General features: G+C 42.0%; 2 protein-coding genes across 24 annotated transcripts in view; one reads left to right on the forward strand and one right to left on the reverse strand.

Annotated features, from left to right (window-relative positions):
• Positions 1-12,006, forward strand: part of MED21 (mediator complex subunit 21) — a 1,150,573-nt gene that overhangs the window by 1,098,845 nt on the left and 39,722 nt on the right. The gene's annotated exons all lie outside the window — the stretch shown is intronic.
• The window catches only part of TM7SF3 (transmembrane 7 superfamily member 3), a 47,189-nt gene that overhangs the window by 17,029 nt on the left and 18,154 nt on the right, over positions 1-12,006 (reverse strand). Inside the window, exons 3-6 of the mRNA XM_050746714.1 lie at positions 10,924-11,074; positions 8,436-8,556; positions 6,943-7,114; positions 2,193-2,370 (exon numbers count right to left, since the gene is read on the reverse strand). Of these exons, the coding sequence (XP_050602671.1) occupies positions 2,193-2,370; positions 6,943-7,114; positions 8,436-8,556; positions 10,924-11,074 (622 nt within the window). The remainder of the gene's footprint in view (positions 1-2,192; positions 2,371-6,942; positions 7,115-8,435; positions 8,557-10,923; positions 11,075-12,006) is intronic.

A 12,006-nucleotide genomic window follows, 5' to 3' on the forward strand; every position in this document is an offset into this window, starting at 1 on the left:
GGAGCACAATCATGGCTCACTGCAGCCTCGACCTTCCTGGGCTCAGGTGATCTTCCCACCTTAGACTCCCAAGTAGCTGGAACCATAGGCAGTGCCACCACACCCAGCTAATTTTTGTATTTTTTGTAGAGACAGAGTTTCGCCATGTTGCCCAGGCTGGTCTTGAACACCGGAGCTCAAGCAATGTGCCCACCTTGACCTCCCAATGTGCTGGGCTTACAGGCGTGAACCACTGCACCCAGACAAAAAATTTTTTTTTTGCTTAAAAAGGACACTATTGGAACAACTAGCAAATGTGGTAACATGTGAATTAAATCACAACCGTATCAATGTTAACTTTGTAATTTTGATAATTTTACTATGGGTATGTAAGGATATAAATACAGAAGTATTTAAGGGCAAAAAAGTCTTTATGTCTGCAGCTTATTCTCAAATGGTTCAGAGAAGAAAAGAGTAGTGTGTGTGTTTGTGTGTGTATACATATCTATACATACACAGTAGGCCCCTGAACAACATGGGTCCACTTACAGATGTTTTTTCAGTAAAAGTCACACTGAGTGTGCCTGCCTCTCCTGCCTCCCCTTCCACCTCTGCCACCCCGAGACAGCAACACCAACCCCTCCTCTTCCTCCTCCTCTTCCTATTCAATGTGAAGAGGATGAAGATGAAGGCCTTTATGATGATCCATTCTCACTTAATGAATCATAAATATACTTTCTCTTCCTTACGATTTCCTTAATAACATTTACTTTTCTCTAGCTCATTTTATTGTAAGACTATAGTCTATGACAAATATAACATACAAAATATGTGTTAATCAAGTATTTACATGATCAGTAAGGCTTCTCTGGTCAACACTAAGCTAATAGTAGTTAAGTTTTGGGGAAGTCAAAAGTTATACACGGGCCAGGTCTGGTGGCTTATGCCTGTAATCCCAGTACTTTGGGAGGCTAAGGCGGGTGGATCACTTGAGGCCAGGAGTTTGAGACCAGCCTGGCCAACATGGCGAAACCTCGACTCTACTAACCAGGCATGGTGGTGTGTGCCTGTTAATCCCGGCTACTCGGGAGGTTGAGGCAGGAGAATCATTTGAACCTGGGAGGCAGAGGTTGCAGTGGGCCGAGATCACGTCACTGCACTCCAGACAGGAATGAAACCCTGTCTCAGAAAAAAAGAAAAGAGTTATACACAGATTTTCCACTGCACAGGAGTCACCCCGACAAACCCTACACTGTTCAAAGGTTAATTGTATATAGAAAGAAAGAGAGAAGAAGAGAGAATGAAAAGCAAATCGCCTAATACATTAAGCTTTGAGGAATCTGGATGAAGATTATACAGAAATTCTTCATACTATTTTTGCATATTTTCTGAGAAACTATTTCAAGATAAACTGCTAAATATACACACACACACACACACACACATGCACCTCACAACACCTTCACTGCCCCCACTCTACCTAACCCACTGTTCTCTCTCCCCTGGATTACTTCAGTGGCCTCCTAACCAATCTGCATGTCTGCTCTTGCCTCCGTCTTTTCTCAAAAAGCAGCCAGTGATCCCGTTAAAATATGTCAGATCATGGCACCATTTGCTCAAAACCTTCCAATGCCTTTCCCTTTCGTTCAGAATAGAAGCTAGAGCCCATACTACAATCTACAAGGCCACACGCGAGCTGCCTGCCCCCGCACCTCGCCTCACCTCTACTCCCCTTGCCCTCCTCGTTCTCCTGCAACCCCTGTCCTCCCTAGAGCTCTTCACACCCTTAGGCAGGCTCCCAGGTGCAGGCCCTCATCCTGGCTGCTCCCTCTGCCTGGTACACGCCACACCCAGGTACATGCGTGGCACAGCAAGGACTGCCCTGGCCATTCTATCTATCTCGAATTTTCCTCTTACTGGCACATGTTCTCTCCCTTTCCTACTTTATCTTCTTAGCACTCACCAGTTTCTCATGTATTACATATTTTATAAATTTATCTTGTCTGTCTCATCTCCCTCACTATAATATAAGCTCCAGGAGAACAAGTATTTTTGCTGTTTTGTTTACTGCTATGTCCTAGTGCCTAGAACAGAGAGCGGAATAATGTAGGGGCTCAAAAGGTTATGTGTTAAATGAATGAATGAGAACTAGACAAAAGCATTATCTGCAAGGCCAAAGGAGAATTTGTAAAAGTTTAAATCCATATACTCACCTAGGGAAGCACAACTACCCTCTCCTGCCTCAAAGCTGCAAGCATATGTGTGAGCAGGAACGTAGGCAGCAGATGTATTTAGAAACGGGTCCCAAACAATGACATTGTATATGACACCTTGTCCCGGGAGGGAGGAGAAGGAAACGCTTGTCTTATCATTAGCTGTTAGGGTAACCACCTGCAGCCAAAAATAACACATGATTAGTGTTTAGGGGATTTTTTTTTAAGCTATTCTGTGATAATCCCACCTACGTGTAATATTAAATGGTATATTTATAAATTATAATTCTTGTTTAAAATATTCACCAACCCATTTAATATGGTCAAAAGGCCATCTTACATGGTTTGTATGTGCTAATGTAAGCAAGCTCTTACACAAAATGCTTCCAAAGATTTTTTTTTAATAGTTTAAGGAAAATGAGATACAAATAATGTAAAAATGCTAGTTAGGACAACGTAAAAAGGTTTTTTTCTCCTCTGCTAGACTATAAACAAGGATGGGAACTGTATTTCTCTTGTGCACTGCTCTTTCCTCAGTGTACAGCCCAATGCCTAACACAGAGGATGTGTTCAATATTAGCCACAGACTAATGTAGACAGTCTGTTAACATCTCACAGACAGTACCCACTTATTTTTGTCTAACAGTCTCTGAAACAAGAAAATATTACATAAGGTTTTGCTATGTAGTAGTAGTTCTTAACTTCAGAAATTCCACTGTAAACTATAAAATAGAAGAAACAAATGCTTTATAGAACAATAATACCTATGTTCCTACTAATTGGAGAAAAATAAATATTAGGGTTTCAGGAGTAAATAATTACAAGCCCTACTACATCAGAGTACCACTGTTTAAAAATACTGCTTAGCCTTCAATAACTTGTTTCCTGGGCAAAGGTCTGATCAAGTTCAACAGACTGTTAATATTACTCCCAAGTTATCATGAGAAATTTAAACCACACAGAAAAGTTGAATGAATAACACAATAAATAGACTATATACTGCCTACTATCAACAATTGTTAGTATTTTACCATATTTGCTTCTCTATCACTCCTTTCTCCCCATCTCTGTTTTTTTCCTGCTGAAAGTAAGTTACAGATATCATGACACTTCACTGTGCATGTCCTACCACAGTGTTTCTCAAATTTAATGTGCTTGTGAATCGCAGAGGGGCAGTCTTGTTAAAAAGCAGATCTAGACATCATCTTAGATGATGCCAATGCTATGCAACCACCTACCACACTCTGAGTAACAAGGTACTCAGTACAGATGTAAGTCTAAGTACAGACTGACAAGGGGGTTACAACAGGATAAACCCATCGTAAAGTCAAAATGCATTTAATATACCTCACCCACCAAACATTACGGTTTTACCCTAGCCTACCTTGAATGTGCTCAGAACACTTACATCAGACTCAGTTGAACAAAATTATCTAACATAAAGGCTATTTTTAAATTATTATTATTATTATTTGAGATGGAGTCTCACTCTGTTGCCCAGGCTGGAGTGCAGTGGCGCAATCTTGGCTCACTGCAAGCTCTGCCTCCCAGGTTCACGCCATTCTCCTGCCTCAGCCTCCCGAGTAGCTGGGACTACAGGCACCCCCCACCACCACCACGCCCAGCTAATTTTTTGTATTTTTAGTAGAAACAGGTTTTCACCATGTTAGCCAGGATGGTCTCCAACTCCTGACCTCGTCCTCCTGCCTTGGCCTCCCAAAGCGCTGGGATTATAGGCGTGAGCCACTGCGCCCAGCCCACAAAGTCTATTTTATAATAAAGTGTTTAATTGCTCATGTAATTTATTGAATACAGTACACTGTAGGTTAGCTGTTTACCAATGTGGTTAAGCAGGAGCTATGGCTCACAGCCACTGCTCAGTGTTGCAAAAGTATCATATTGCTAGCCTAGGAAATGATCAAAACTCAAATCAAAAGATCGTAAGTCAAGCCATCATAAGTCAGGGACCATCTGTACAAGAATATTCTCCTATATAAACACAATACCTTAGCTCACCTAAGAAAATGAGTAATTTCTTTTTTTTTTTTTTTTTTTTTTTTGAGACGGAGTCTCGCTCTGTCGCCCAGGCTGGAGTGCAGTGGCGCGATCTCGGCTCACTGCAAGCTCCGCCTCCCGGGTTCATGCCATTCTCCTGCCTCAGCCTCCTAAGTAGCTGGGACTACAGGCGCCCACCACCGTGCCCGGCTAATTTTTTGTATTTTTAGTAGAGACGGGGTTTCACCGTGGTCTCGATCTCCTGACCTTGTGATCCGCCCGCCTCGGCCTCCCAAAGTGCTGGGATTACAGGCGTGAGCCACCACGCCCGGCCAAAAATGAGTAATTTCTTATTAGCTAATACATGATCCAGATTTTCCCTAATGTCTTTTCCTTTTTTTTTTTTTTCCTTTTTTGTGAGACAGGGTCTCACTCTGTCACCCAGGCTAGAGTGCAGTGGCGTGATCTCAGCAAACTACAACTTCTCCCAGGCTCAAGTGATCCTCCAACCTCAGTCTCCTCAACATCTGGGACTACAAGCACGCACCACCACGCTCGGGACTTTTTGGGTTTATTTAGTGGCTATGAGGTTTTGCCACGTTGCCCAGGCTGGTCTCGAACTCCTGAGCTCAAGCGATCTGCCCGCCTCAGCCTCCCAAAGTGCTGGGATTACAGGTGTGTGTCACTGTTCCTGACCCCTAACATCTTTTCTAGCTTTTCTCCTTCTTACCCAAGATCAAACCAAGTTCCATGCATGCTGTTTATGGCCAATCTCAGTAATCTAGAGCAGTCTGTCTCACCTTTCTCTCTCAGCCACCCAATGACTGCAGAAGAGATGAAGTCAGTATTCTCACAAAGTATTCCACAATCTTGTGTCTAACTTATTCTTCTATCCCCCATACTTCCTGTAGATAGGGAATCCAATGGACTAAATTCAGGTTAGACATTTTGTGCTAGACTATACCACAGGCGATGGTGATAATGTCAGACTGCACTACATGAGCTCGTAGTACAGGCTGACCCATTTTCAGTGAAACTAGCTTTGCCCACCTGGAAGAGGTGGAGACTATCAGGTCACTCCATTTTGAAGCGGTTCTCCTTTTACAATGAGAATTAATCGAAGGATGCTACTTAGACACCCTAGAAATATCCTGTCCCCTAAAAACCTTCACCTGCTGATCCTTGCTGGATTTATTTCATGGAGGGTCACAAAATGGTGATCATCTAATTCTCTATTATTCCTTCTACATATATTAGCTGGCGCTCTTCTGCAAAGAGCTTTCTCTCACCACCTGGGGAAGAATTAGTTCCTCCTTTAAAAAGGCAGGCTAAATTCCTTTATCAATTTTTGGAGTCATTTGGTGTAAGAGTTTCCTCCAGTGGTGGCAACTGAGGAAGATTTCATTTGTATTTATTCAAGGCTGACAACCACAAACTTTTTCTTTTCTTGATTCTTGAATTGCCCCAAATTTGGTAGTGTAAGCCCTTCAAACAGGCTCCTGAATCTCTGACACACCCTCATTAGTCTTTGAGGGTTTCCCCACATTCTGGAACAAAATATTCTTTTAACTAAAAGTTAAAAAGTAACCTAAAAGGAGCCTATTAAACAAGTTCTTATATTCTTCATAAAAATAATAATAGTATGTCATATCTAATAAAGCAACTAATAAACCTTACTAACAGAGCTTCTTATTTTGTGAATAAGCACAATGACGCTGTCTAGAAAAACTCCACCTGTCAACCATTAGACTGAAGGATGACCTCATATGTTACATTGCAGTTAGGCACTTTTCAAGACATAAAGATAAAATCCTGCCCTCCACAAAAATGATCTATTGCAGTGAGTGAGTCTCAAAATCTAATATGCATAAGAATCACCAGAGAGATATTTTTTTTCTTTCTTTTTTTGAGATGGAGTTTCACTCTTGTCGCCCAGGCTGGAGTGCAACAGCATGATCTGGGCTCACTGCAACCTCCACCTCCTGGATTCAAATGATTCTCCTGCCTCTGCCTCCCGAGTAGCTGGTATTACAGGCATCTACCAACACGCCTGGCTAATTTTTGTCTTTTTAGTAGAGAAAGGGTTTTACTATGTTAGACAGGCTGGTCTTGAACTCCTGACCTCAGGTGATCCACCCACCTCGGCCTCCCAAAGTGCTGGGATTACAGGCGTGAGCCACTGCACCCAGCCAGAATCACTGGAGGGATCTTATAAAATGCAAATTCTGATTCAGTAGTTCCAGGGTGGAGCTTAAGAATTACAATTCTCACAAACTCTCTGGTGATGCCAATGCCACTGGTCCATGGATTCAAAAGCTCAGAGAGAATTTTGCTCCAAGTTAGAGACTTTGAGTTTGGGTTCAAATATGAATGCCAATGTTTGTATCCTTAAGCAGTTTCTCATTTTTTTTTCTCAAAACAATGTAATCTTCATACTTGCCAAAAATGTTTACCCAGTAGTCATGGGAGTACATAGAAAATTACCACCTCCTTCCATTCACATTTCAGATTACCAAGTCATAGATGTGGCTGCAACTAAAACTTAACATAACATGCATCTCCTCAAAGGCCAACATCATTTTGAGGTATCACCAGCAAAGACTCCCAAGATGATAACAAAATAAAAGAGAATAAAGTGAGTGTTTCCAGTAAAGGAGAAAAGAGTAAAGAAATAAGATCCTGGTAGCTTCTCCCTGTCTCAACTCTGACACAGGTGTCACAATCCAGCCACACAAATCATGGGACTCAGATTTACCTTGAGAGCATTGGCCTTCACCTGGGGCACGCTGACCATCCTCTGCAGATGCTTCAGCAACATCTCCTCAGTGAGGTCATTCTCAGGCAGAAAATACTGATAGACATCATACTGCAACCTCCACCGGGAGTCCTGGTCCATCCCAGCATCACATGGCGGGGGATCTACACCTCTAAAGTCAACCAACAAAATGAAACATCAATCTCTTGTGGTGCAAGTCCCATCTATAAAAAGGAACCAAGAGCCCTAATTTCAAACACTTGCAACAATAATTACAATTTAACAGTTCACTTTTTGCAGTGGCAACAATTGGTATTCTGAAGAAAAGTAACGCACTGTTATGGACTGAATGTTTGTGTCTCCCCAAAATTAATATGCTGAGATCCTCACTCCCAATGTGATGATATTAGGATGTAATTAGGTCATGAAGGTGAAGCCCTAATGAATAGAATTACTGCCCCCATAAAGGAGATCCCAGAGAGCCCTCTAGCCTTCTTTCTGTCATGTGTGGACACAATGACAACCCAGCAGTCTGTCACCTGGACGAGAACCTTCACCAGAACTCAACTGTGCTGGCATCCTGATCGTGGACTTCTACCCTCTACAACTGTGAGAAAGAAGTTTATAAGCCACCCAGTCTGTGCTACTTTGTTACAGCACCACAAACTAAGACTAACACCAACAGGCAAGGGTGATTACATCACTGGATTCTGGTAACAGTCAGGCCTAGAGTAATACTACAGCTTTGGGGAGACAAAAAAAATTTAAAAAAAAAAAAAAGCTGGGTACAGTGGCTTATGCCTGTAATCCCAGTACTTTGGGAGGCTGAGGCAGGAGGATTGCTTGAGCTAAGAAGTTCAAGACCAGCCAGGGCAACATAGAAAGACCTCATCTCTGATTTAAAAAAAAAAAAAAAAGAAAAGAATATACCAGACTTGTCATTTGTTAGCAAGTCGCTTAACCTCCATAACCCCTAGGGAACCTTTCTGTAAAATAACAGCAATTGCCCTTCTTCATAAAATTGTTAGGATTAAATGGCAAAAAACATAACAACGCTCAGCACCATGGACAATGCACAGGAAGCATTCAAGTGTTCTCAAATGTTAGCTATCATTACTATTAAAGCAGAAACTGAGGCACAGCTTTAATTAAAACAATGAATCTTTATAAAAATATAAGGATGTTTCAGGGCTACTGAGCGCTATCCATATTTAAAGTGCTTTATAAAAACCAGGATGTACTTTCAAGCTCATAAAAGACTCACATCTGGCTCTTCAAATAAAAAGAGTTCACAAGAATGAAGTGGGAAATATTAACTGTAAATGACAGCCCAAAGATTAATAATGAAGTTTAAATTACATCAATTACCCCCAAAAATTAAAGAACTCAATTTTACTACAGAGAACTAGGGACTTGAGAGAGCTGGTCAAATCTACACAACTGTCGTCATGTATGTTCTAAAAGCATTTCTCAGAGATGGGAGACAGACATACCTCGCGTAGCCTAGGTTTGCCGGGGCAAACTTGATAGTCATTTCAAAGAAATTATACTCCAAGTAAATGTTGGGATCAATATCTAAATCAAACTCCAAATTACAGCCTCCAGGGATAGGATCTGGATAAGAAATAGGGAAGTTACCAAAAAAAACAATTCTTACATATCCAAATCATACTCAGAAAAACAGAACTCTATTCTTAGAAGAACTTTCCAAATAGAAGTTAAATATAAATGTAGAGCTTCTAGTCTTATACTATTTCATGAACTGAGGTTAAAGAGGGTAGAGTTAACTGAGGTTCAGGGCCCTAGAGCAGGGCACAGCAAACATTTTCCGTAAAAGGCCTGATAGTATTTTAGGCTTTGTCAATCTGATGGTCTCTGCAGTAACTACCCACTCCTGTCCTTGTGGCAAGAAAGCAGCCACAGGCAATACGTACAGGAAGAGGCATAGCTGTGTTTCAGTAAAACTTTAAAAGTATAAAAACAGGCAGCAGGCTGGATCTGGCTCATGGTCTGTAGTTTGCCAACCTCTGCTCTAGAGTTAAAAAGATTGGCTATTGGTTGACTACTTCTGGCCAGGTTTGGAATGCAGATACACAGTGTGTATATAAGTTTCAGTATCATGTTGCAATCTTCCTTCAAATTCTATGCTCTTCTTTCATACTCTCCTTTTTCTGCACTTACGGATCTTTACCACACCACAAATGGTGCGTATGCCAGCTGAAGCTCCTCTGTTCATAATTTTTCTGTGTACACTTCCCTTGATGAGAGCCTTAATTAAGTCTATGGTTTCTTATCAGGTAATTAGCCTTTTGTTACAGCTAACATTTCCTATCTTCTACTCCAGTAATCTTCTGGATTCTACCTCCTTTCCTAATTAGTGCTCCCTCTCCTTCCCTTTACCCCCAAGCTTTAAGAGTAGTCTAAATGTATTCACCTCACCTTCACTCCTCCATCCCTGTTGTGCCACTAAAGTGACTCTCGTAAAGGGCCACCGCTGACTCCTACTTGCTCTAGCATATGGACACCTTCAGTTAGTTCTCTTGACCTCTCTGTAGAGTATAACTTACCACTTCCGTTTTTTTTTTTTGTTTTGTTTTGTTTTTTTGAGATGGAGTCTCGCTCTGTCACCCAGGATGGAGTGAAGTGGCGCAATCTCAGCTCACTGCAACCTCCACCCGCTGGGTTCAAGCAACTCTCCTGCCGCAGCCTCCTGAGTACCTGGGATTATAGGCACCCGCCACCACACCTGGCTAATTTTTGTATTTTTAGTAGAGATAGGGTTTCACCATGTTGGCCAGGCTAGTCTCAAACTCCTGACCTCAGGCAATCCACCAGCTTCAGCATCCCAAAGTGCTGGGATTACAGGATTACAGGTGTGAGCCACCATGCCTGGCCTGCTCCCTTTTAAAGGCAGAACCTCCAGGCTCTCTTCCTACCTACTTGACTACTACACAGTCTTGTGCTTACTCCTCAGCAGTTACTATCTGCTAGAAAGAGTAGCTGACACACAGTAGGCACTATGAAAGTATTTGCTATGATTTTTGCCCTAAATATCCAAGTACATGCCTGGATAATCTCATTCACTGCCACAGCTTTTAATAACAGCTATTTAGTTGGGAATCTAATCTCATCCCTCCACTCCAGGCCGTCATTTATATTATCTACTGTGCATTTCCATCCAAATGTCCTACAAGCATCTCAGATTGTGTCCCAAACTGAAGTCATCATCTACTCCATCCCACCTCCCAAAACATTTGGCACCACCATAACCCTGTTCCCACACCTATTTTGTATCACTATTTCCCTGCTGCCCAAATAGGAAACCTATGCTTCCCTCTTATAATCCGTGACCACCAGTCACTGTGTTTATCAATTCCACCTTCTGGATATCTCAAATCTAGCTCCTCTTCTCCATCCTGCCTCTCATGGCCTCTGTTCAGATCCTCATTTCTCATTTTGTGCTGAGTCCTGACTCTGCTGTGCCCTCTCCTATCCATCCCCACACTGCTTCTAGCATTGGTTTTCTAAGAGATGAAATGGACCACACCATTCCTCTGCTTAAAAACTCTATGCCACCTTAGAACCTACCTCGAAATAAAGTACAAACCTCAAATTGTACGCAAGGCCCTCCACACTCCAGCGGCAGCCACACCCACAACGCGCCATTCTCCAAATCATTCTTCTTCATGACGTAGAGCTTACTGCTTCTGCTCAGAATAACTACACTGTTAGGACTATGTCTTGCCTTAACTATTACTGCTTCTCCAAGGGCTCCCTACATGTTTTCTGAATGAATAAATGTGTTCTCCTAGTTACTACCTGAGCTTTCAGTCATCATGCTAATTCTCTTACTGTAAAATATTTCTGATTATATACATTATACTTGCAACAAACAATCTTAATAGGATCATTTTCCCTAAAGTTTCATGAACACATTCCATATTCCAAAGAGAAGGAGGGAGGAGAAGACAGAAGGGTTACCTCTTTCTGAGTAGGAGAGTAGGATAGCCATATTCTGTACAGGCTCTACGCCTGAAGTCCCCAAGTACCAAGTGCATGTACTCTGCTCCGGTCTAAGGATGAAAACCAGTCCACTGGCAGTGCCTGTTTCCGAGGCATTGGAAAGGAGAGTCTGCAGTCAAGAAGAAACATCGTCATGAATAGGAAGTTGAGCAAAACATATAAATTACCGAGCTGATCCAGTGCGCATGTCCTATTCCAAATCTTCTCAAAATAGAAAAAAAAAACCTTCCTCAAATATCCAGGGAATTATTTTCATCTCTATGTTCACATGCCCACACATATACATGGAAAAAGCATTCTTGAAAAATATATGATTGTCTTAGTTAAGGCTGCTATAACAAAGTACCACAGGTTAGGTGGTTATAAACAACAGAAATGTATTTTCACAATTCTAGACTCTGGTGGTTCAAGATAGGGATGCCAACACAGCTGGGTTCTGATGAGGGACCTCTTATAGGCTGAAGACTCAGGATACAACAACCTCTTGTACCTGTTCTTGTTGAACCACATCACTTCCCAAAGACTCCACTTCCTAATACAACACACTGGGGATGAGGATTTCAACTGTGAATTTTGTGAAGACACAAACATTCTGTCTGTAAAAATAATCTTTGATCAGGAATAGCAGATGCACAGTGAAATTCCCAAGTGTTTCAATTAACTTGAATTAAGATTTACTGTGTCAAATAATGTTCTGTCTTCGTGTCTAAGACCACTAAGACAAAAACATGAGACCTGGCCCCAAGGAGTTCAGTTTTTGAAGTACCTTTTAAATTGTGTTACAACTGTACATAAAGTATACTTTTTTTTTTTTTTGAGACGGAGTCTAGCTCTGTCACCCAGGCTAGAGTGCAGCGGCGCAATCTTGGCTCACTGCCAGCTCTGCCTCCCAGGTTCACGCCATTCTCCTGCCTCAGCCTCCCGAGTAGCTGGGACTACAGGCACCTGCCACCAGGCCCAGCTAATTTTTTGTATTTTTACCAGAGACAGGGTTTCACCGTGTTAGCCAGGATGGTCTTGATCTCCTGACCTCGTGATCTG

This window comes from Macaca thibetana, chromosome 11 (assembly GCF_024542745.1).
Source record: "Macaca thibetana thibetana isolate TM-01 chromosome 11, ASM2454274v1, whole genome shotgun sequence".
NCBI classification, from domain to species: domain Eukaryota; kingdom Metazoa; phylum Chordata; class Mammalia; order Primates; family Cercopithecidae; genus Macaca; species Macaca thibetana.